Here is a 26,687-nt window from a genome sequence, read left to right on the forward strand (position 1 = left end):
AAATGTAGCATCTGTATGGACTGTGCAAGTCCTCAGTCTAACTATTAACCCTCTGCTTAAAAAAAAACAGAAAGCTTGAGCTCTAGCCAAGAAACAATTACTGGAACTATACAGAATGGTACCTATGATCAGTTCTTCACTGTCAGCCACTTACCCAGTGTGATATAATGAGAAGCAGCTTTTCATGTGCTTTCCCCTAGCACTGCTTCTTAGCAGCATTGCTTCATTACTAGAAATTGCCTTAATACTGTTAAAGCCAGCAACAAAAGCATTTAATTGTCTTGTACTACTTTCCAAGAATGAATATTGCTAGAAAAATAAGCAAGCATATGTCCCTTAAACTGACATTGCAGCCAATGCAAAAAGCCCAAAAACTACTCTCACTGTAAAAATGTCCTTCCTAGATCAGTCCTGTATAAAATGTCATATACGGAAATCTTGCACAGACTTGCTACATTGAAATTAATGTCATGTTTCATGAGTGCTGTATTTCTGTATACTTCCCACCAGAGTAGAGATAGAAATATGTAGTGCAGTTTAAAATCCAACAGCTTTAAAAGTACTATCCAGGCTCAACTGAAGTAAAATCTACATCCTAACGAGGTTTCCTCTTAGAGCCTTTAACTCCAAGCCAGAAATGTTTAATGAGACTCTTATGCCCCTAAAAATTCAATCAGTCAACCTTTTTTCTCCCTTATCCTATCCACACATCAACTTGATTAGAAAAATTAATCTAGAATTCATTCTTGAAACTGGAAGTCTTAACCTCATTTCTCTAAGCTTGCATCAAGCAGCCTGTTATGCTTCCCCCTCAAGCCTCCCCCCACCCCATCTCAGTTCATGAACAAAGTTTGCTTAGTTGCAGCTTACGTTTGATTTGGACTTGACACCACAGTACCGTATGTTCATATGAAAATCTGATAACCTGTGAAACAGAAATCACATCTCCCAGTTTGTAAAGCATTAGCTACCTTCTCTCATATTTGCAGAGACTAAACATATTGCTTGCTTTAAAAGGACACATTAAAATCCTCATCTGTCTCTCCAGATAGATTTGAAGCAAAGTATGAGAGGGTCTACATGTGCTAGCCCTCTTTTGTACACAAGTTGAAAAGCCACCAACCCCCAAAAGAAACATGCACTTCAAGCTGTGAGCTAGGCCAGGCTGGTGTATTTGAGGTTCTGCTACAGAATGAGCACTCGTGTCTTGCTCTTTTAAGAAGAGCAGCTTCAAGAGACTTTTCCAATACAGATTCTCTATAGAAATAACAACTTTCTACAAATACGCAGGCAAAGGACTGACAGCAGGATGCAAAGTGGAACATTTGTGAGAGCAGCTGAAGGGATGCAAAGCACAAAGAAGAAATTAAACTATCAAATATTGTATTACTTAAGACAGGGAGGAATTGTCTAACTATCTGTGCTCACGCAAAATTTCGAGTGTAGGCATATCCAGCCAGCACCCACACTGCTTGCAATGCCAGCAGCTGCTACAGAAGGGCTGCAGTCTGGGCCACTGGTTGCTAAAGCATGAGCTAACTTACAAAGGGGAAGAAAACACCTAAAGTTTTTGTGTTTTAATGAGTTGTAGTGTGCTGTCAACAAATTATATTTTGCATTACAAGTTTATTATTTAGGAGTAAATGCTGTGTCAGAAAAAATATAGATGCTATTAACACACGTGTCTCTGACATCAGAACGCTGGTCCAAAAGGAAAACCTATCACTCAGTTCTTTCAGCAAAATGTACTTGTGGTTTTTCTAACATTAACAGTTGAGAAGTCTATACATGATTGTTCTCAAAAATGAAAGCTTTTAACAGAAATATTAACGCAAGTCTTGCAGAAAATTTGGTTGTATTTAGTTAAAAAGCTAATTGCACTGAAGCATTAAAAAAAAAAAAGCTACAAATCAGTTTGACAGCTTACCTGACTTTCTGCGTTGCTTACGTACTTTGTTTAGGGAAAAAGAGAATTATTTCCTATAATTTAGCATCTTATGGGATAAATTTAAAAAAACATGCATAAATTAGTTAATGCTACAGAATATGCCCAGTATGTACTGAAATTCTGAGGAAAAGCTCAATGCTCATACTGCACCTACACATAAAGACATCTTCCAATCTATCAGTTTCAGTCTCTCCCACAGCTGAATCCAAATCTGTCACTGCATACTCTAAAATACAGACCTCACTGCAATCTCTTGCTTTGAGTATAGCTAAGATGAAGTAACACAACAAATTAAATGTTCATTAGTATTTTTTTTAATTGTTTATAAATATGAAAAACATTTATCTCAGAAACACTATGAGACTACAAAAAAATATATGGGGCTATATTAAAATTTTGGTGCTTTGAGATACGCCATGGCAACTACAAGTACTGGAGGCTGACCCAGAGGTATTTATTGTACAAATAGGAGGACTTAAGTTATTTAACTGAGAAGGAGCTGTAAAATAAATAAACAAAACCAGAAGCTCAAGGTAAGTAAGTCTATCAGCACATGTTAAAAAGATAACATGCTTAAAAAATAATGATCAACTGAGGATTTTTAGAAATTTTGAATTAAATCTGTTCTTACTGAAGCAGATGAGGAGCCTGGAACACCAGTGCTGTGACTCCACTACCACCACACAGCCTGCAGCTTGTGCCAGCGCCAGCAGGATGCACAGGGAGCGCTGCCATCCCTGCTCACCACCAGCTCTGCTGCATCATTCGAAGCCCAGAGCAGCGTTGGGAGAAATACCAGAAAGACTGCAGCAGGTCCTGGGTCTTCTGAAAGCACCGATACTGGAAAGCAGTGCAACATGAGGTAAGAACTGTATTTTCAGAAGAAAGGGCAAACTTTTTTGTTTTCACCTGGGCTGAGAGATAGTTAGCTGTATTTTTCTTCTATGCGCATGTGTCATTAAGGTCACCAGATCCTAAGAAAATGAAATACTCAAAAATAAAATAACAAATGTTTTTAGGTGACTTTGAAACTGAATGAACAGATAAGCAGGCCTGATCATTATTTTCTATTCTGATGACCTTCTTCATCAATTAGGAAACTTTTTTTTTCTACTTCTCAACTCAGATGTAGAATATGGATATGGACCATATATTCTTTCAATTATTATAAAGCCCTGATTGAGGAATTGGTTTGTCATATCATAGCTCGCTTTTAATTCACATTATTGAAAAGCAATAGCAAAAAATATCACGAGAAATTACTTGTTGCTGTGCTTAGCACTTCCCTGATTTTTAAGGTTAAAACCATTGGTTCTAAATTAAGGCCCTTTTAAACAAAAACTGGACTGTGTGTGCATACAGACTCCACACTGCCAGAAAAACAAGAACATTTGTACAAGACTCTTCTTTAACAGTTATGAGTAGAATGACTGTAGTCGTTCCACTTGTAATTCTTGGTAAGAGTTGCTACTTGCTCTTGATAATAAAAGCATATTGAATTGAAATGGGTGAGAACAGTTTTCATTTTCCTGAGACAGTTCAAGCTTTCAAGATGTATCTCAAAATTTAAGCTGAAATTCTTAAAAAAGTTGTGAATCAATAATAAAAAAAAAAAATCAGCAATAAGACCCAAAAGTTAGCCCCAATATTTCTGAGACAGCTGTTTCAGCAAGACACTTTTTATATTTAAACTACTCACCTACTGCCAGTATTCAGCATTTTCACATAAGAAAAACTAATATTAAAAAAAACACAGTTTTAATGTACTGTAGCATCCCAAGTGAACAGACTTAAGTAATCATGGAATTGAAGGGACCTCAAGAGATCATAGAGTCCAACCCCCTGCTAAAGCAGGTATCTATCATAGGTTGCACAGGTCAGTCACTGCTACCTGCTCAGTCAAATCCATAGGCAAAGAAAGGTTTTGTCTGCTGCAGAGGGAAGGTTAATCTTGAGGAAGCCATAGCTGCAGTGAGAAATTTATCATTTGGATTTTTTAAACCCTAGTATTCAATTTCTCTTGAAAGAGAATGGCACTACTAGCTGGAAATGAAAACTAGAGCATGCTTGGTAAGTGTAGATGAACTCATGAATGTTAAATTGTTTCTTTTACGATTGTTCAACTTTGCACCCTGATGACGTTGGCTAGTTTTGAATCCATTTCTTCTGCTTGTTAAGCACACGTGTAATTTTCTCTTTAGTTTACTGTCAATGGCACAGGAGTTAACTTAAAACTCTTGTAGCAGGAACTCAACATTTAGTGATGAAAGCAAGAAATAGAACTGCCAGAGCCACTGAAGAGAAGACATGCGGCATTGCTTACTTAAAGCCCCATCCTGTCCCCCCAAGGACAATAGCTGCTACCAGGATGGCACCAGCGATGGAGCCTATTATAAGATTGGTGGCACTAGGACCTGTGATAAAGGATTACGGTAAGAAAGATGTAAAAAACAACCACTATATTCACATAAAGTGAAGCAACTTAAAAGGTAGTCAACAAGTCAAGGACTGTAGGCAGCACACACAAGGTGGTGGCTGTAGACAATTTCAGCAGGACCAATGTACTTTTAATGAGAGAATGAAGAAATCTGTTGGTCTCTGCACTGTGGGCTATGTTAACTTCCACCATAGATAAACATCTAGTATTAGACGGTAAATTCCACTGTGACTTTTCCTGTTATCTAGTTAATTGATTTTCAAATAAGATATTTTCAACTCAGATGTTTATGAAGAATTACTTAACTAAAAAGTATAAATGCTGTATGTTTTATGACTACAGCAATCGGGGGGGAAAAAAAATCACAACCCCCTATTTAATATAGACTGTGAAAGGTGGTAGATGTTTTACTTTGAGCTGACAGTATCTAGCACCACTTGCTGAGGCCTGACTTTTCCTAGTTACGTCAATGCTAAATTTACAAACAATTCTTGACAAAGGAAAGGATTACATAATAAGGAACAGAAGTTGACATAAAAGCTGCATTCCCATTAAGCTTTCCAAACATCAAAGCATCTCTTCATCATCCTCAAGAAGCTACTTAACAACAAAGTAGGGGAAGGGTGGAGCAGGAAAAAAAGAGCAACAAAAAGCAGCAGCACAAAATATATTTGTGCACTTTTCTGAGGAGGAAGAGAACACCTAAATACGATATTCATAACTGAACCTTAAGTGCTTTATTTTCACGGAGTGCAAGAAAACAGACAATACAATTGAGTATTTTACCATTTTAATTGCTCTGCACAAAAAAAAAGCCTATTGAGCAGTCTTTGATGTAAAGCTAATTGTGTCTGAGTTCAAGGCAAATCCAAACCAACACAATAGTTATTTTGCAATATATTGCATACTGTGTTTAAACATTTAAATATTCAGGAATAGTCTTTAGAAATAGTTCCTAGCTCCTCCTATCCCAGTCTCTCAAAATCAAAATTTCAACACAGCAATAAAATGACACTGGGTTTTGAATGTTATATGACAGCTAACATAAGGAAGAAAAAGGAGTAGCCAGAGATCATCAAAGGAAGGAGAGCTGTAGTAACTCAACATTTTAAACTTTCTGCCAGGTCCCAGACACTACAAAAAGAAAGTACCCCAGGGTCTAGGATTTAGAGCTGTAACCTAACGTCACTGTATCCGTTCCATGTTTGCTGTATCAGTGCTTTGGGATATACCGGTAGCTAAATGAAAACTAAGCCCTCAGTTTATGTTTGTAACACTAATCAGAATGAGACAATTACTCTGCAAGCACATCATGAAGCGATGCTGAAAATAAGTGTGATTCATCACTATAAATAAGTAGGCATAAAATTCAGGTATAATAAAAAAAGTATTTTCCCCTCATCTTTCGTGGGGGGGGGGAAAAAAAAAAAAAAAACACAACAAAAAACCACCTTGTATTCTGCCATGAACTTCAGTTAATACTTTCCTTTCTGAGGGCTACACATTTTCTTCAAGAAGAATGATTATTTGCTACAAGGAAGCATAGCAAAATTATATGAGGCTTAAACATTATCCTTCCCTTCCAAACCTTCGTTTTAAAAATTGCTTCCTGCAATTCATACAGAAAGAGTATTTAGGAATATTAATAAAAAACTGAAAAGAAATAGCTTTACAGATATGAGCAGTACACAAATTTTACAACAGTAATTAAAAGGTAATTTTTCACCATTTAGAAAATACCTTGCATAGACTTACCTTTGAAGTCTCACCTGGCTCTAAATTAATAGGAGTGAGTATGGTGCAGGTAAATGAATGCCATTTGATGGGCACTATACTCCCACTTAAGGCTTGCTTTCAACATTTCACAACCTAATGAGCTATTGTATCCAACTTGGATGTATGGCTTACTCTGGATTTTATCAAATGATTGCACACAACAAAGGACTGCAAACACAGAAATTAACTGACCTGTAAGAAATTCTAGAAACCTCGTTAAACTCTAAAGCTGATTTCTCTCCAGCCATAGAATGCTATCTTTCCACAGAAAAAGTATACGGATTAGAATATAAATTAAATATGGATTAGAATATAAATTAAATTGGATTAAGATACATTAAATGGCCACTTTTTAACATCTCTCCTCTTACTGTGTTCCCTGGTTGTTAAATATTTGAAAAAAGACTGTGGAAAAATTCAATGAAAATTCAAACAGAAGAGAGATCTGAGACAGGTTAAGTTAATGGACAAGTTACCAAACTGTGTTAAATAATAAATGAATCCTAAGCAGCCATTTTTCATAGAATGTTATGGTTGGAAGAGATTTCTAAAGATATCATTCACTCTCCCTGCTATGAGCAGGGGCACCTCTCACTAGGTCAGGTTGCTCAAAGCTCCATCCAACCTGCTTTTGAACACTCCCAATACTGAAGCATCTACAACTTCCCCAGACAACCTGTTCCACTGCCTGACCACCTTCATTGTAAAAATGTATTTCTTATATCCGATCTAAATCTACCTCCTTTCAGTTTTAAAACCATTGCGCCTCATTGTGTTGCTACAGGCCCTGGTAATCTTCTCCATCTTTCTTGCAAGCCCTGTATACATATATAAGAATCAAATAGCCATTGCTAAAATTGAGTTAATAGGCAAAGACTTAAGATTCCAGTTCCCCAAAATTATGAAGATGGTAAGAACTGCTTATATCTATTCATATATGAATTCTACACTTCAGTATTCTACTGTCTCACGGTAACAGAATACTAGAATCAGAATAACTGGAAGCCTTACCGTAAAACTATTTGTTTATATATGCTACTATATATATGATATACTACTATATATACTATTAGCTAATAGTTATAATTATTAGACTAAAAGCCACAAAGAACATAAGTTTCTGCTTTTTATCAAATAGCCCAGGTCACCCTGATTCTATTTTGCAAAATAATTACAAATATACTTTTTTTTTCCCCCCATTATTTTCTGAATTTGGTGTAATGTAAACATTCAGACATTTAATTTCACTGTGACAATTAAAAATTCACAAACTCATTTTTTTTATGCCCCACATTATCCCAGACAGGAGAAGGTTCAACACTGCATGAGCAAATCAGACGACACAAACACAGTCAAATCACAGACAAATACGATCACCACATGACAAAGCTAAAGGGGTAATACACAGGGGGCTCAGGTGCATACGGTTACCTCACACACTAGGCACCAAACATAAAACTCAGACTATGAAAAATGCTTACTCTATTCCCCACCCTGTGCCTCCAAAAATCACCCCCAAGGCCAGAATGGTCCCTGCCACTGCACCTATTAGCCTGTTAGTGGCCATGCTCACTGTGTGGAGGGAAAAGGGAAGATTTTTTAAGAAAATGATAACATCATATATGTCTGAAATGAAAACATGAAATAATTCCTCAAAGGAATATTTTACTTTATAAAATTTTGTCTGGTAAACAATTCAAAGCTACAGTATTTGGTAAATAAGAGTTTAAAAAAATTCAGATATAAGTTTTGCCTTATTTGAATGCCTGCAAATATTTCAGCGAGAAGTTTTCCCATAAATGTAAGACTACTCCTTTTAGCTTGTGATTTTATTCTTGTTTACTTAAACAGGGAACATCTTCAACTTACTGCTTTATTAAGTTTAAAACAGCCAAAACATAAATGAATCACCAACAAGAAAACTTCCCTTTGGTCAGCAGAAACATACTGCATTCATAGTATATAACTAAGCAAATGAAAACTGTTCATTTGGAAACAGTTCTTTTGTGTGGGGAAAAAAACACCAAAAATGATTTAAATTCATTCCTTTACTAGTTTGCAGTATTTTCCTTTGTAACTGTAGTTATCACTCTACGTTATATAAATAGAAAGACATATGACGCCTTTTAAAAGGTAAAACTGATCCTGGAATTGTGCTTCTGCACAATATTCTGCACTTCAGTATGTTTACAGAGCCTTAACATGCTGAGGTCTTATTTTTCATTTTTGGAGGAAACTTTTTGAGGAAAAAAAAAAAAAAAAAAAATCTATATTTCATATATTGGAAAAAAAAAAGTTAAAATGTTGATAGATTCATTGCATCAAAATTGAACATAAGCATATGAATTCTCTAATGAGAACTTGTTCAGGGACAAAGACTATAAATCTTCATGCTGGAAGTCTCTTTCGAAATTGCTTCTTAATTTTGTTTGTTTCATATGCACAAACAAACACACACACACACACGCACACTTGAGACATAAGTTTTTGTGTTAAAAACAAACAAACAGTATTCCACTAGTCAAACAAAGTCCCAGTTCCATAAATGGCATTGCCAAGAAAGAACTTTTGTGTATACGGAGCCCCACCAACTTCAAAACAATTAGCCAACTCTATAAAAGAACTCAAAGTTTCTGCAGTAGTCAAACACTAACAGCAGGAGCTCCTTCCCAAAACACCTACCATCCTGAGCTGCTCTCCCGTGGGTCTGCTGGTACAGTAGGTTGCAGAGTTTAGACTAATTTGAGACCTATGTATAAATATACTTAAGGACCACTAATTTTTAAATCCTCAAAAATAGCATAGAGGCACAAGTAATTGATGGATGATACAAAATTCTCAGAAGTGCAGCAAAAACTGAAATTATCAACTATCATAATAATATATAAACAAATACCAATACTGTTTTCCTATACATAGTTAAAACATAGAAAGAAAAATGGTAGTATCTATGGTGAGAAAAGTTTTGAAGTAATTTATGTGAGTTTTCACATCTTTGAAAAGCTATATAACCTCTCCCTAAACAATTACCTTCTCTTATGGTAAGTAGCTGAAACCAGATAAATTAAAGCCCTCAACTCAATATCAGGGCTCCTGACTTAAGCAAAGCTTTTGACAGTGTGTAAAGAAGATTCTAGTTTATTTACATTTTTCCCCCTCTTCTATGAAAGTGTAACACTTCCAACAGAGGTACTAAATTTAATGCAAAGAGCTCATAAAGAGGTTATTATTGTAAGAAAGAGTTGGTGTCTCTACTTGTACGTGGTATAAGGAATGAGGTAGATGGAAGTAAGCTGGATTTATTTGAAATGATGATTTGTAACAGAACTGTAGAAGCACTAGAAAACATTTGCCAGGGTTCTTGTAAAAAATATTGTTATTACAATAGAAAATAGTTTTCTACTTTTTTGCAGGTACTTCCTGGGAGATTTCAGTCTGAATCTGTCAAATATCTAAACTTCCTGACAGTCAAAACTCAACACATCTGCTGCTGTTATGGACAAACTTGCTTTTGTAAAGAAGAAAATATATCCAACATTTTCTAATACAGAGGAAAATAAGTATATCCACAGTGTGATACTTGAAAACTTTTTCCATTTTCTTTACATGTGGACGTGTTCTCTGAAGACCAAGAAAAACATAATTCACTGTTTTCCACTTATGAGAATATAATTGATTAAAAACTCTCATGCATTTACTGCAGTCAGTAACTATGATCAAAACTGTAAAAATTGAAAGTTTGACATCAATACACAGGTATGGCTATTATCTCTATGCTCGATTTCTTGCATTTGCTCTAGTTTAGAAAGTCAGATTATATTCATACCAGATATCACTCTCTGATGTTGGATTTGGCTGAGATGTGATGATGTTCTTATAATTGACTCTATGTTCTATTTTTTTTTTAATTTTTAGAAAAGGAGACTTGTTCTGAAATAACAGAAATTTAGGGCTAAGAAAAACCAAGATAAATATACCTCCTCTGTTGCTTTTTCATTAAAAACAAACAAACAAAAAAAAACAACCCCAGGATGAAATAACTACTTAGGATTTGAAAATCAGCAACACAGTACTTCAGATTTTATAAGCAGTGTTTCAACATTAGGAAAGTGGAATGATAATTTCTGTAAGACAGCGTACAAACCAGGCAGCTCTATAAAGAACTGCAGCAGGGTTAGGTGTCCAGGAAGTACCTGCAAATATTCCCAAAGAGAAATCCAGACTGTTCTACATAGCTTCCTTCACGCTAGGTACCCGTTCTAAGATGGCCTCTTCCACAGGTCTTGGTGAAGGTCTACCAGAACCCACTGGACCAAAAGATTATGGCAGACACGACAGAAGTGGAGCCATTCTGGAGGGACACACCATAATTCTGTCTCCTTATCATAGAATCACAGAGTATCCCCAGTTTGAAAGGATCCAACAAAGGTCATTGAGTCCAACTCCTCTGAAGCCCTGGACGTTTCAAAGAATGATCAACTGCAATGTTAAGTACTACATTTTTAAGCTTCTTTCCATTAGCTTTATAGAATGGACTGAAGACTTCAGAAATGCAATTTAGCTGCAAAATTTTATTCAGGTTTATCATTTGCTTATTGCTTTATCTGTAAACGCATAATTCTGGATGAAGATAGTCTGATAAGGACAATGTCCTGATGACAGGAAAAGCTTAAAAACCTTAGACAGCCCAAGGCAGAGAAGTCAAAGAGAATCTCAGATGCCTTTCTTCCCCTTAGGAAAACATTTTTGATTAATTATTTCCTCAATAACTCTTCATATTCAGCTGAACTGAATACTTCCTATATAAACAAGAGTAAGCAATAATGGTTGTAAGAATAATACAAGTCCTTAATTTTTTTTTTTTTTTTTTTTTTTCTATCCCTTGAAATCTTGATACCCCAGAACCAAAGCTGTTTTCACCAGGGACACTCCACTTCTTTCTATTTCTTATTCCACAGTATCAGAATTACATGAGAATAGCTAAGGGAACTGGAAATCTCTAATAAAATATAAATAGTTGGATATGTAAAATAGAAGAGCTACATTTAGTGAGCTTCCAATCACACACAAACAAAAAAAAAAAAAATCAAAAATAAGAAACTGTATATTGCTACCTACTGAGATCTCCTCAAAATGTAAATTAGAAAAATAGTTTAATCAATTCTCAAAGGAAAAAGACCTACATCATTAACACGAAGCAGAATTTTACTGCAGTACTGACACACACACATACACACAAAGAAAGTAATAAATATTTGAAATAATATTAAAACTGAAATCACACAAACCCTTGGGTCCTTCATCTTTCTTGTTACCAGTATCCCTAATAGGATCATCAATACTGCAGTCTGTCCCAGCCCAGGAGAAATTACAAATGCAAGTGGCTTCATTACTGCAGACCTGGAAAAGAAAATAATAAAATATAGTTAAAAAGCAATTGCTGTTATTTAAGTTTATTACTAGTAATTAGGTAGTTAATTTGTGGAATAAAAATTTATCTGTTCATATGTTATAGCAATAGTACTCAGTGTTTAGAAAGAGTATAATAATACACCGGTAGCCTGAAAGTTTGCTTTAACCTTCTAAATATACTTGTATGCTAGGAAAAGTATAAATACACATGTATTCTAGTTCCCAGTGGTTCCATCATCATTTGCACTTCACATCTGCACAGAATTTAAGAGATAACAGAAATCTCATCCACTAACAAATTACCTACAGTCATTAGAGCTTCAGTCTGGATGTCCTGAAAGAATACAGTCAATCACATTTAAAAATGCGCAAGACTTGGTCATGCTTTACAGCCTCTGCTTTACAGTCTCTTCCTATACAGAAAAACAACTAAGATTTTCAGTGCATTTGTTATCACGAGAAGACATGAGAATTAGACAAAACAAAGAAGGAAGTTTGACTGTGGGATTCAAAGGGAAATCAACTGTTAGGTACCAGCCAATAATATCTTTTGGACACTGGAACATAATATCAAAAAGTCAGACTAAGTAATGCACGCACTAAGGATTAGAAATAGCATATGTGATTATTATTATTTTTTAGATTTAACTTTTATCTCACTCTGCTTCTTGAAGTATTCACTGGAGAAACTTATATAGAAAGATGAAAACAAATGCATCTTATTACAGGTTTGATCAACTGAAGTATTCTTTGAATAACTCAAAACAGAAAAGGTATCAGAGGTCTCTGACTACTCGTGCTACTTTTCAAACATACCAAGATTTCTAGATCTCTTCTTGATCCTCTACATTCCATTTTTAAAGTTTTTCTTAACTTTGCAGGGCTCAGATTCACCTCTCATTTTCAGTTACACATAAAAAGAAAAAAAAGCCTTTTATGTACAAAATTCAGGTCCTTAGGCAACTATCATAGGCCCACTGAATCCTACAGTGGAGAGATTTTTAACAGTCTTACCATAAAGACATACAACAGTGGATCTGTCCTTCAAACATTAGCATCTGAAGACAGACAAACTTATGGGTAGAAGAAGAATATAATGCACCTGAATGTAAAATGATGTAATTTGTGTATGTTCAAGAAGAACATATAATCTCTGTTTAGATTCAGCCTTTTACAATTTTAATTATTTAAGTCATCAAGTATAACACAGGACCAACTTAATAAAGGCATTAGTATGCAGGAAGAGCTTTAACTTAAGATGAGAAGTAGCTTGAAATATGCATAACATTTTACAGAAGTCTTTACAATGATTGATGTAAAACTTTCTCAATAATAGCAACAACACTGTGGATATAACTGCAGGTTTAATTTGATGATATTTTTAGAAAGCAAGTTGTCTCTGCTTCCCAGAATGGCAATGTTCCCCAGAGTCTTAACATGTTTTGTTTGTTTTTCAGATCAACAGGTCTCAGGAAGGCTTGCAAGTAGAAAACGCCACAGGGTACACATTAAGATCACATCTAGCAGAGACAGCTGGAAAAGCTCAGCTGCAAAGTGCGAGCACAGACTTACCCCATGACCGGAACAGACTTTTCCATTCGAACCAATGGGACAGCTACTTATGTTCAAGGATTGAATTGGCAGGCACTTTTTGTCCAGACACATCATTTGAGGACCACATGGAGCTCCGTCCTCTACATAACCTAAATCTGTATCATCATCTAAAAGAACATGAGCACCACTAGAAGAAATAAGTTTTAAGGTAATATTAGTATTATGACTGCAGTCTTTTGAAAATATTAAACATGTCACTGTAGATAGTAAAATCCTCATGACTTTCTCACATTAAAACATATGGGAAGATCAAACAAAATTATAATCTTTGTCCACAGCACTGACAAAGCGTTGCAGTAGTCAGACCAAAAAGAAGTCTAGATAATGATGTAAATACACAACTTTGTGGAATAACAGTAGACTTAAGAATCATTGATTACTCAGGTTCTATCTACCTAACAGAGTACTCTGCATGACAGTAATTTTGACAATATCTTTAAAATATAAATCCAGTAGTATGCACAGATAAACTAAAACCCATTTATCTGCCCTTCAAATGAACTGTACCTTAAGATCTTACCTAGTCACAACTCTTCACAATTCCCTTTCTCTCAACCATCATTTTTTGTACAGTTATTTCTTTGCAGATATTATCTTTAATCTGTAGGTCTTTGGCAGTTACAATTATTTTTTTCCAGAAAAATATAATGCTGAAATCAAACTCTCAACCATGCAATTTTGCTACTATGGAATCCAGATAGAAGGATTGAGAGGGCAGCCCACTTTTCACCCTTTTTATAGATGGAATGTTTTCTTTTAATCACAAGAAATACCACTCAGAATAATAATTTCGCCATAAGATATCAATTATTTTTAAATAATATATTTTTACATTTATCTTCATTTAATTAAATTTGACAGACCAAAATCATCTTGGAACACTGCAGTATCTTTTACCTGCAGTCTACTATTCGTCCTTGATGATAAAAAGAATTTGGGATAATTTCTCCTTGCACTTGACCAACTCGTGGAACTTTAGTAAGATTAGTGCAGAGCAAAAAGCCACAGAAAACATCGCTGTAAAAACAGAAACAGAAGAGTTATGAAGTAAACTTGCAAAAAAAGAAAGACTAGATACAATGCTGCTAACGACAGTAGGAAATATATTGCCATAAGCCAGACAATAGACATTCAGAGTATAAGTTTGGAACTACAGTACTACCTGGTGTAACTGACAAGAGGCAGAAACAAGTGGTCATGTATTGTAATGTACCAGTGAACAATATTTACATTACATTCACGTGAACAGCAACTCATCCACGTTCTATAATACAATGGAAAGGAACCAAACTGTACGCAGCTTCGTAATACCAGGCTACATTACATTTTCATACATTTAACATCTTCAACATTTTTCATTAATGTGAAGTTTGAATTTTTAATTGCTTTTTATTTCACTTGAAGGAACACAGAAACATAGTAATAATAATGTGCAGAGTGTGAGTGTATGAATTTTGTTAAAGAATCTACTTAGTTGTGGATTTTTTTAATAAGTATTTATATAAATAACTACAAATTTCTTATATAAAAAAATATACATAGACCAAATCTCAGGCTTTTGGACATAAAAGTGTGACTTTTGGCTGCCTTGGCCCCTACCTTCTCTGGGAACATTTAAAAAAAAAAAAAAGCGTATAACATAATTTCAATCTGAAATTCTTTAAAAGCATATTGCTGAGTCACAGATGGATTCTTCAGAAACACCTACGGCACTTTTTCAAGCTGCAAACATTGTAAAGGGGAGAAGATTCAAAATAATGCAAAACACTGCTGAATTACTGATGAGAAAGTAAAAAATACACCAATATTAATCTTTCTTTTTTAATAGAAATCAGCTCTACTAAGCCGCACTTACTGTTTGCTACACTGAATCCATCGGTCTCCATCCTTTCCACAGTTTCCTTTTTTTGTGCCTTCTGTATTAAGCTTCTCATAGCAAAATTTGTCAGATCCTGAAGACTCTGTTGATGAACAAAAAAAAAAGAATGTACTTTTCACAGGTTATGAAAGTCTGCACAATATTTTACTGCAGCAGTTTTCTGGTATGGGAAGACCAAACACACCAACAGCACCTACAAATGGCTTTTCTAAGATAATCCTCAGTGTTCACAATCTGCTTGGAACTATTCTAAAAATCAATCCCTTCAGCGACTGTATTGTTTTCTTCACTAGGATGTATGTGTAGTCTAATTTTGTTTACTTCTTAATGTCTGCATATAACATTAATGTAACTTTTTCCACTGCAGAAAACAATAAAAAGGGTAGATAAGAGTCATTTGCAGTAAAATCAAACGTACAGAAGACAAAACAAATGATATAAATATAAATGTACGAGATGCAAACAAATTAGTTCACAAAAACTTCTGTTTTTAATATTATCAATAAAATAAGCAAGAGGGGGCAGCATAACACTTAAAAAGGCATCAGAACACAAAGAAAATGTTATCTCCATCCAATTTTACACCTATATAGCATATTTTATATTGTGCTAAAATAAACAAGAAATGTTAAAGCTGTATTTCTCCCCTCTCATCCCCTGAAAATGCAGAGATTCTTCAGTATCAAGTAGGCAGCATCAGCAATTGCAGCTAAGTTTGTTTGGATGGAATGCAAGAAAACATTCAGTCCTTGAGTACAGGATATCGTCTGCTGAACTGTCTCAAAGTCATTGAACAGAACATTTATCCTCTGTCAGCTGCCATAAGTACAACTTTATCCAACACATCTGGGCTTAATTTTGTGATATAGATATTTAAATTTCTACTACCATTCTAACTTTCTTGAATACAGGATGATATAGTAAAGATAGAAGAAGCAGCTTTAGCATGAACCAGTGCTAAGATAAGGGAATTGACAACTGACATTAAAAAGAAAGCAACAACAACAACCTAAAACATGTCAGGAACTATAAAAAAAAAAGAAATCCTCAAACCCCACTTACCCCCCCATAACACTGTATCTAAGTTGCTAATCTCACCTAACCCCATCAGGGTTAAGTATTTGCTGTCCTATCCATGTCTCACTGTCATCACTGCCAAATAAGCATACAACTTGAAATTTCACTTGGCCATCAAGTCAGTTTCACACAGCAACCTACAGAAACCCTACACTTAGTAGGTAGAACAAAAAGTAAACATACAATCAAAGACAAGAATTAACAAAATAAAATGCAAATAAAATATGTTTAAGGTAATAAAAGTCAACCTACTAGATCCCCAGATATATTTGCACTGATTATCTCTTGTCTTGCATTCACCGTTATAGCAACGTCCCTAAACAAAACACAATAGGTTAGCAGTGAGAACTGAACACTCGCCTTTCCTTTCCCACCCTTGACAAAACGTCTGATTTTATTCTTCACCCACATCTTGGAACATGTAAGTTTTCATGAGTTGGAATAGATGGATTTTTGCTCAGATTCTCAAAGTCAGTTGATGCCTAAGATGCACAGAGATTTCAGACGCTACTTTATACTTCTCATTTACATAGTCATATAGAACGTATCTACATGGATAATATATCTACATTCAAAATATAGATACCATACGGATTTTGCTCAAGCTACAAATTTGTACTATTCATAGAGTGTATAATGCATGAAAACTGTTCATGTCCAAAAGACAAAAATCTATGCATAAATACAGAAGACAAGATTTAAGAGAAAAAAAAAAAGGAAATCTGTATTTGGTTGACTTGTATTAGTTGATGTGCAGGGGTTTTAGAACATTACATACCTGGTTAGAATCACAAGCATATCCATCTTGTTTATGGAGATTTGGTGGACACTTAAAAAAAGAAAGATGAGAAGATGACATATGGAGATTGCATGGTCTTAAATACTCAAAACATACAAAGGAAGTAGGTAATGTAATCACTGCAGGAATTTTCATAGCTACTCATAAAAACAAAGAAATTAACATCCTGAGCCACGAAAACAAGACTTGATTCTAACTTCCTGCATATCCCCAGAAGAAATAAAGGAGTTGGGGCAAAATAAAAATCAAAACAAATGTATTCATGGACAGGATATTTGATAACTAATATTTGGGGATATGCTTGCTCTCATGGAACATTTCCACTGCATTCATTTCAGTGCCATTAAGAGAAGTTAGTTGTAGCCTACCTCCCCACAGACTAGAGACATGTTTTATTGTGATTATACTGTCATGTTCTCTTGGGACTGAAAAAATTTTGGTATGAAGAATTCATTAACGCCAGAAGCCTCAGGTTTGTAAAGCTAAGAGTAGACCAGACTCGGTGCTTTTCTTCATCAAAAAGAGACTGGTAAAGGTTTGAAAAGGGTACACTGCTGCAACATACATCACAGCCAATACTTTCATAGCAGCTGTTCTAGATATAGAAAGCGCTGCTCTCTCCCACTAAGAACCCTCCATTTACAGAATGAAAGGCTTACAATAAAATCTGTAAGTGTGAATGCCTCAAATGTTACTACTATTGTATTGTCATCTATAATTACAGGGAATGCCCACAAAGAACCATGAGATCTATCCTGAATCTTAGTTCTTCAGTGCTAAGAACTTGATGCAGTAGATGACTGCAGCAGAGTTAAGAAGTTCTTATGTAACCCTGAAGCAAAATTTGCAGTACTGAGAAGGAACATATATGACTTAACCAATCAAAACTACTTTGCAATTAGAAGATGTGCTGAATGTTGACTATCTTAAAGAACCCAACCTTTTGGCAGCTTAGCATAATACCTAAGTATTTTCAACAGAAATGCATAGAACTTTTAAAATAATCATAAGTGAACTCTTAAAAACATAGCATTTTAATCCCGATTTGTTGTAAGTGTATACATTTTACGTAACTGCATTTCAAACTGTTTAATCTCATAAAAATCTTACTGTTACTACCTATTCACATTTGCAGTATACTCTCAGTACTCATTCTATAGAGTACAGGAGGATGTCTGGGATAAAAGCTATACCAGAAACACACATAAGTTTTAAAAGAATCATATTTTGAGTCTGCTATATTTTTAATTAATATTTATTGAGCTTCTAAAGGTTTGTGTTCTTATGTTTAACAAATTTTGTTAGGATCAAATAAAAAAAAAAAAACAGTCCCCTCTCTCTCCCCCAGCACAGTTATTTGTGAGTACACAATGGTGCATTTTGTTAGTCTGTATTTTTCTCTTGCAAATAAACATTAATAGTGTGAGCACAGAAGCTCCTTACATACCTGGCCAGAATCTCCTGTGCAGAACTCTGCAATATCACATTCGTTCACTGCATATCTACAGTCATAGCCTCGTGGAAAAAACTAGAAAATGAAGAATATAGTAAGATTAGATAAAAGCAAAACTGAAAGTTCCAGTTTGGAATGAATGCTCATTTTAATGTTCATATATATTTGTGGTGGGTTTTTTTCTGTTTGTTTGTTTTTGGCTAAGATCAGAACACATTCTCAATAACTATTTCCAACTAATGAAAAAGATTTCAGTTTCTTCATCTTTTAAAGACTGCAAATGATAATTGGGAAGAATAGCTAAACTACAAAAATACTCACAAGACATGATGTATTACAGCAGGGTCCATCACTACAATGAGCTCCATTAGAAAGAGAGCACTTCTTACAACAGTCTGCATAGCATTCCTGAAGAAAATATTAAGTGATTTTTCAGTTTTCCATTTAAAATATTTTTTTCTTTCCAATCTTTCCAACAAACTAGCACAAAAAAATCAGCACTGACAATTTAAAATTATAAGCTGGAAGAATCCTTTGCAATGCTCAAATAGTAAAGTAAGGGGAAAACAGTGACATGCATGCTATAGCAATAAGGAGATACATACCTTCTGAAACCTCTGCACAGGTGCAGCATAGCACAGTGCAGAAAAACAATTAAGACGACTAACTATGTGTAACTATGTTAAAATAGCAGAACTAGGACTCAAGGCTGCAGGGCAAATTTTTGCAAAACAGATCCTTAAATAATTCTGTATTAGAGAAGAAAACAACAGCTTCCTCATATTGTCTGAATATGAACACCTATCTCCAGCACACCAGCGAGGAACCTAACGCTGCAGGCACACTGCCCAGGGAAAGGAAAGGGGTAAATGCTTCTACAATGCAATTCAAAGTACATGAGGATACAGTATGTCCTTTCCAACAAAATGACAGGAAGACAGCTGTCAGATCTCAGCTTTGCACTCACTCATTCTCTGTGGAAAAAGATGTTTAACGTAGTCCTTTGACTGAGTTGTTTCATAGCAAAAGGCAAAACATGTCAATTTCCAAGACCTTTCCTCCTCTCTTACCAATCGTTTACCTTAATGTATTTTGTGAGAATTATATGTAATTCTTTACTTGCCATTCGAAAACCGCAATCACATTCTTCTCCTGCTTCTACGTAACCGTTTCCACACTCAGTAGATTCAAAGAGCTGAAAGCAAATGAGCACCACAACCCAATTAATAACCAGGAAAAAAACTCTTTTTGTAATTCACAAATTAGACTGTGTTTTTCCATAGTAGAAAGGATGTAAATTTTAGGATAACTACAAGTATGATTTCTTTATAAAGTAAAATCAAAACTCCTGTCAACCTTTATGCATAGCATTGGGCTAAAACCTCAAGGCCCTGTGAATGTTCTTCAGTTCAGCTGTTCTAATAGGCAGTTAGGACATTGTGCAATAAGCCACCATAGGTAAAACTGATTTTATTTTTTAATTTACGTCTTCTTACCCATTTCTCAGTTACAGTATTTAACTAGTTTATTCTTATTACATTTTTCACTCATATATCCATTTTACACCTCTCCGCTCACTCCCTGTTCTCTCTCTCAGAATATCTACTGCCAATAACAATCTGATACTTCCTGCAAATGGTAAGGGGATATTACAGGTGAAATCAGCCAGAGTTGACCAGAGCTTAATCACATAAAACTGCTTTAAAACTCCTTAAAAAATGAACAGGGGGAACATTAATGCCTTATTTAAAGGAAAGAAAGCACAAACTACATGGATAATCAATAGAACATACAGTTTTGGATGTCAAATCAAAAGCACAGTGAAACAATAATCATATTTACTTTTCTTGTCTAGCAATGTCAATACAGAAAATTGATTTTTTTTTATTTCTTTCTTTGTTTTTTCCTCTCTCTAAGCCATTGACACTCCTATGCTCCTGTGGGAACACCAAGATCTGCTATTCAGAACCTGAAATTCAGTTTTCCATTGAACAGACCTGGTTATTTGACCTGCAGCTGGTAAGATAATCAAAAGGGGTCAGAGAATTGCAAGAAACAAAAAGCACATACACGTACATCAGAGCCAAACTAAAAAGCTAGCATCTAGAACTATATAAGTCTATATAAAGACTATATAAACTATAAGATTTAAAATGACGTATGACTTTTTTCCCCCCAATTATTTCCTTTAATTTCAAAGCTGCAAAACACTAACACAGATAACATATAAGGGGAATTTCAACCATTGTCCTGGGACCATTTTTACCATAGTAAACTACATTTTTATTCTGTATGCAGTTAATGTGATAATTACTTCATATTGCCCTACTAGAAAATTATCCTATTTTAATCACAGAAGATAAAACACTTTTTCCTTTCTCCCTACTTACTTTTTTCTCTAATACTTACATTCTTATTCTGTAAGCAAAAATTGCTACTTGAGGAAAAGATTAAAAAACACCAACAAGCAAATTTTTTTCGTTAACTGTGCAAGGTAGTTTTCTGTAGCACAGAAAACACGCTCTAATGGGCCATGTGATGCTGAATTCCACAAGGACAGCAAGTTTGACATCATGATTAAACAGAGTATTAATACTTTGAATTGATTGTGCATTGGAAAAAGTGCCACATGGAGCATTTTTACACTACTTGGCTGCTTTAGAGGGATGTCACGCTCATGTCACTGTAGAAAAAATATGACCTTGGTGAGTTTTTAACGAAAAAATGGATGGATAGTACAAGGAAATAATTATAAATTACGTTTTGTTAATCGTACATCAGTAATGAAATGAACTTCAGTAAAAACAGAAGCTGCTGTTGTCTATATGCAGTAAACTATTTATTTGCCAATTAACACACTAAGAAGTAGATTCCTTTCAGTAACACCAAGCAAAAAGAATTGAGTGAATGCGCTTCTGGATTTATTTTGCACTACCTTCCAGCTTAACAGGCAGTGCCTCTATGCTAAAATGATGTGTGTCTAGCTATGCAAATCAACTGCAAGGTTTGTCAGTATTTGCAAAATTAAGAATAGAAAACACATTATATGATTCCTCTTAAGGTTATTTTTAAATGCTATGGAAGTGAACACCCAGTCAACCACAAGTAGCCTCAAGAAAATATGCACACAGATGTTTTAATAAATCTGAGAACGGATGTTTTAGTGGAACAATTTCATTTTCACTACGTTTAGCAGAGGTAGTGACTACCAATGCATTTATTACCTTTGTTGGCCTGTTGAAAAGACAGGCACCTCCCCCACGAAGTAAAAATTCTTTGTATTCTGCTATGCTGCACTTGGAGAATTTTCTGGAATGATATACCCTAAAATAGCAAAGAATCAGATGAGTAAATGCCTTGAAATATCAACTGGAAGGGGCAGAGGGATCATACCATTTTTTGTACTGTAAATCTTTCCCAGGTTTTCATTTGTTAGTACTAAAATACACGGACAATGTCCAATACATAAATTGTAATGTCAGAATGTAAATTATGAATTCATTCCGCAGCACTCAGTTACTGAGAGTAATGACATACCCTGTTTCCTCCATGATGCAACCACCCCAGGATTCAGTGCAGTCACACTCTTCTCAGACAAGATCAAAATACAACAGAAAAGGAAAGCAGTTATAAATATGCTTGCAATAAAAATAAAGTACTCACAATAAACTGGACCTTGACTAATTATACAAATTATACAAAAATTAATAGACTGCTTAGCTATTCAGTCCTAAAAAACAGACCAACTGAAGAAATATTAATATACTTAAAATTAACGTGGTCCTTTCCCATCATTGTATGTGCACACTTTTAACACAGTGTTTCAGGCAGTTTAGAATGCTAAACATAGCGGGCAACATTCTTCCCTATGTGCTCTCAGTACAGGCAGTGTGAGTACACACAGTAACAGTGATTTTACAACTGCTCCCTTCACGTTGTGTCCTAATTCATAGAGTTCCAAAGTGATTCTAAAATCAAGTCACTCTTATTACTCAGTTTTACAGAAGGAACAAAGAGATAATGTAACCAAATTGCTTTAATTTCTTTAGCCCCCAAAATGACTTTTGCAGCAGCTTTTGTAATGTGTCAGAGCCACATCAAGATAATTTTCTAGATGTGAAGCAGCCAGATACCAAGTTGGGCAAATGTCTTTAGGTTACAGCTTCTTCAATTTCTTCAATTGTAAGTAGGGGGGGTTTTCTTTGTTTCTTTTTAGGTCTGGTCTATGGTTTTCAAGCTAGCAGTGTTTTTACACGATTCATTTGAACGCTGATTATTAATTTAACCTCCAAACTCAAGACATTGCTGAGGTCATTGCAAAACAAGTGCTAAACTAGAGATTTCTATATTGGTTAAACTCAAATATTGGTGAATATAAAATATTCATATATATAAAATATAAAATATTAAAAAAACAGAATTTCTCATTCTTTGGTTACAAGTATGGCGTTAATTTCAAATATTACAAAGTAAAGAGTTTTTATAGATTGAGGTAAGAAGGACAAGAGGTGACTCCATATTCATGTACATACTCGGTTTCCTGGCAGCTGGCTCCCACTGTATTCCAAGGTTCTGAGCAAGGCTTTGTGCTAATTCCTGTGCCATGGCTAATGGGAGGCCATACTACATTTGAAGGAAAAAATAAATAAATAAATAAATAAATAAATAAATAAATACAATGCCAGCTCATTTTGCCTTCCTATGTACCTACTATTTCACAAAGTAACTCTGTCCAGCCAGTCAGAATTATTTGTGCATATAGAAAAAATGAACACAATGAAGTACCTCACAGAAAAAAATCCTCCTCTCTTATTTTGAAGGGAACCCTGTACACTGGTCAACTTACAGAGAACAGTCTGTTTGATATATATATGTAATATAATTATTGTATAACCTAATTAATCCATGCCAAAACAAGAGATTTTCATACTAGATCTAACATTGCACTGAGGTTAAAAATATTAATAAGAAAAATATCAATACACAGGGGCTTTAATGATTTTAGCTTTTAAGTTAAAAAAAAAGTTAGAACTACATCATCAGTACATCAGAAGATCAAATCTCTTACAGTAAGAGAACCTAGAAGGAATTGCAGTGTTATATTTCAAATATTCTACTCTGAGATTTTTGGTCCATATTTACCAAATATGCTAAAAAAAAATTTAAGATTCCAGTGAGAGTAAAATGAACACAGAGGGGATGATTTTTAAACAAAATGCATAGTGAGCAGCACTTTAGTGATAACACAAGAAGGTTGACTGCAAAACATCAATCTTTTTAATATATGATCTTTAAAGTCTGAATACTGAAACATATGAACTTCTACGGTTATAAAAGTTTCTGTTTTACTTCAATTTAGTGGTAGAAAAAGTTACCTCATTCACTCCTACTCCTCTGGTCACAGAGCAAACTCCTCCAAAATAACTTAAGCTGCTCCTTTTGTAATGAAATGTCACATTCCTTATGAACAAACAAAAATCAAGTGAGCATAACATGTTAAGACTGAGCACCAAGAACTTACTGAAAGATTAAACTTCCACTCACATTACACACACAGTAGAGCTCATCTAGCATCAATGGTTGGTGCAAGTTTACAAAAAGAACACTGACATAAAAAGAGGTAAGACACAAACTTCAGCCAAAAGATACTATTTTTATCTTTAACAGTCAGTATCAGTCCCAAGCCACAGACAAAACAGTCAGAAACAAACCAAGCAGACTGCTAAGAAAATACAACAATAACATTTCCTCTAAAAATATAATAATGAATACTTTGCCAGTGGGGAGGTGATCGTACTCAGCTCTGGTGAGGTCACACCTCGAGTACTGTGTTCAGTTCTGCACCCCTCACTAAAAGAAAGACATTGTGGCCCTGGAGCATGTGCAGAGAAGGGCAGCAAAGCTGGGAGTAGTCTGGAGCACAGGTCTCATAAGGAGTAGCCGAGGGAAGCAGGATTGTTCAGTCTGAAGAAGAGGAGGCCTCAGGGGCCCTCATCTCTCTCTTCAACTATCAAAAGGGAGGTTGTGGCAAGGAGGGGACCAGCCTCTTCTTCCATGTAACTAGCAATAGGACTAGAGGGAATGGCTTCAAGTTGCATCAGTTTCAGGTTAGATATTAGGGAAAATTTCTTCTCCAAAAGAGTGGTCAGGTGCTGGAATGGGCTGCCCAGGGAGGCGGTGGAGTCACTGTCCCTGGAGGTGTTTAAGAAATATACTGAGGGACATGGTTTTGTGGGAAAATACTGGTGATAGAGGTACGATGATTAAACTAGATCAGATTGGAGGTCTTCTCCAATCTTGGCGATTCTATATTCCAGTTTATAATCTATCAAGAAGGAGATCTGTACTGAAACATATCACCATTGCAAATGATCATCTAAAAACAAAACCACTCAAGTTCTGTTTCAACTCCAGATTAAAATATGGACGTGCTAAGTGAAGTGCTTGATTTAGTGGTTGGTAACCCTGCTCATGGCTGCAGGTGGTTGGAACTAGACGATATTCTAGATATTGGGTCCATTCCAACCCAAGCCATCCTACGATTCTCAAATTTGGTTAGCATATGAGTGCAGTAATATTAGACTGTCAGTGTTCACTGGCTCCATTTACTAAAAATGGCTACTCATAAAAATGTCACCTCTACTTTTTATTTTGAGGAATAATAGTGTTTCAGAACACTGTGGGAAGGATTTTACCATAACTATTACTTTTTTGTTTTTTTTGAACAAAATAAACAGCAAAAGAAGTAAAATTGACAATCGACCAGCATGCACACAGAAGATGGGATCTTATCAGATGCACAGATACCTTCAGAAAAGTCAGGCCCTGCCTTGGGTTATTATCCTTTTCAGATGTGTTATTACTTCGAACACTCTTATCTTTCATTCAGCTATGATTTCACCTTCTTTGGTACCTCATCCTGCCACATTTAGCTTATTCTAGTTATTTTTACAAAGAGATTGTTTTATAAAATATCACTTAACAGCAATTTGAGAATTCAGTTACTGAAGCATGAAGAAATTCAGATAAGGTTCCTGTAGCAATCTTCAATCATTTGTCACTCTTAAAAGCTGAAATATACTTTACAGTTACAAAAGAATCTTGATTCACAATCAAGTCAACAATTAGAGACTTAGAACATCTATTCAGCAAGTAAGACAATACACACATAAAAGTAATTAAAGTGCATATCATCAGTGCTTGCATATCTAATGCAAAACAAAATTAGCATTTTGTTTCAGCATCTATATTAAGGCAGTGCAGCTATAACAGGGGATGAAGAATTTCCTCCAGCCTCTATCTTATTCCTCCCCAGTAAAAAATGAATAACAGAAGTATTTGTTATTCCATCCTCAGTAGTGTGGCTGGGAAAGGGTTAAAATCCTTATGCTTAAGAGGGGACCACTCTCTTCCTTCTCTTTACTATGCTGTGAAGTAATAGATAGAGATGCCAAAGGTTGATGTTGTGGCTAACTACGCAACCTGCACTTCCCTCAAAAACACAGTGCCTATGTTAAGAGTCTATTGTATCCCTATAGGAAGAGACCTCCTACTGTTACAATAACACATAACTGCAGTTAGGTGTTAGTAGCTACATGTGTAAATAAACATGTTCTGGCAGCAACACGTAATGCTGTCAGTCTGCCCTCTCCTGTTCTTCATTGTGCCTTACAGATCATTAGCAAAAGCAAGTGCCCTTAAGGGCTTATCAGGAGACACTTCAATTGTCTGACTCTGTCTCCAGGCTGCAAAGACATTAAGCTTTCATTTTGCACATATAATATTTATACGTATAAATATGACCATGGTAGATACTACGTGCATTACAAATAGATTAATGCACTAAAAATAGGTATAACTTGCCAAAACAGGCAGATGTTGATGTAATGAGCAACAAGCAAAAAGGTAACTAAAAGACAGGTAGACAAAAGCAACAGACAAAAGTAGGTAGAACAATAATGGTCTCTCAATCATTGTATAACAGTACGTACGACAGAAGGTGCACAGCATCAGCGTGCTGTTTAATGTAGTGTTGCCGATACTTGGAGAAATCATGGAGCATCTGCAGTGGGTCAGGGTGAATATTGATACGATCTCTGTCTGTCCAAGTTTCCACAGCAACAAGGACCACCCTGGTGTTCAGCTGTTCCTTGTATATCTGAAGGCAGAGACAGGACAGGCACAGGAGTAGAACACTGGGTCAAACATGCACAGTTAGCCAGTAAGAGTAAAGCGGAAGGACAAGAGGGATAAATCAGGAGGGAAACACGGGGAAATAGTTAGCTGGTAATG

At 35.3% G+C, this 26,687-nt stretch overlaps 2 protein-coding genes across 27 annotated transcripts in view; one reads left to right on the forward strand and one right to left on the reverse strand.

Moving 5' to 3' along the window:
• The window catches only part of DYTN (dystrotelin), a 101,463-nt gene that overhangs the window by 52,838 nt on the left and 21,938 nt on the right, over window positions 1-26,687 (forward strand). For 14 of the 19 annotated variants that reach the window (XR_014884511.1, XR_014884515.1, XR_014884501.1 and 11 more), the window contains 5 exons: window positions 2,588-2,810; window positions 4,192-4,380; window positions 9,575-9,917; window positions 10,442-13,335; window positions 20,313-20,414. The gene's annotated coding sequence lies outside the window, so the exon portion shown is untranslated. Of the gene's footprint in view, window positions 1-2,584; window positions 2,811-4,191; window positions 4,381-9,574; window positions 9,918-10,441; window positions 13,336-20,312; window positions 20,415-26,687 lie in introns of all 19 variants that reach the window. The other 5 variants (XR_014884507.1, XR_014884504.1, XR_014884508.1 and 2 more) reach the window with 5 other exon arrangements.
• ADAM23 (ADAM metallopeptidase domain 23) overlaps window positions 1-26,687 on the reverse strand; it is a 65,200-nt gene that overhangs the window by 6,271 nt on the left and 32,242 nt on the right. Inside the window, exons 11-26 of one of the 8 annotated variants that reach the window (XM_085228547.1) lie at window positions 26,387-26,553; window positions 23,771-23,855; window positions 22,928-23,018; window positions 21,933-21,981; window positions 21,620-21,719; window positions 19,477-19,590; window positions 18,717-18,803; window positions 18,390-18,470; window positions 16,922-16,972; window positions 16,396-16,459; window positions 15,043-15,148; window positions 14,085-14,204; window positions 13,146-13,314; window positions 11,450-11,561; window positions 4,272-4,362; window positions 871-925 (exon numbers count right to left, since the gene is read on the reverse strand). In XM_085228547.1, the coding sequence (XP_085084673.1) occupies window positions 871-925; window positions 4,272-4,362; window positions 11,450-11,561; window positions 13,146-13,314; window positions 14,085-14,204; window positions 15,043-15,148; window positions 16,396-16,459; window positions 16,922-16,972; window positions 18,390-18,470; window positions 18,717-18,803; window positions 19,477-19,590; window positions 21,620-21,719; window positions 21,933-21,981; window positions 22,928-23,018; window positions 23,771-23,855; window positions 26,387-26,553 (1,542 nt within the window). Of the gene's footprint in view, window positions 1-870; window positions 926-2,621; window positions 2,789-4,271; window positions 4,363-7,642; window positions 7,734-11,449; window positions 11,562-13,145; window positions 13,315-14,084; window positions 14,205-15,042; window positions 15,149-16,395; window positions 16,460-16,921; window positions 16,973-18,389; window positions 18,471-18,716; window positions 18,804-19,476; window positions 19,591-21,619; window positions 21,720-21,932; window positions 21,982-22,927; window positions 23,019-23,770; window positions 23,856-26,386; window positions 26,554-26,687 lie in introns of those variants that run through there. The other 7 variants (XM_085228549.1, XM_085228554.1, XM_085228553.1 and 4 more) reach the window with 7 other exon arrangements.

Source organism: Meleagris gallopavo, chromosome 7 (assembly GCF_905368555.1).
Source record: "Meleagris gallopavo chromosome 7, MGAL_WU_HG_1.1, whole genome shotgun sequence".
NCBI classification, from domain to species: Eukaryota; Metazoa; Chordata; class Aves; order Galliformes; family Phasianidae; genus Meleagris; species Meleagris gallopavo.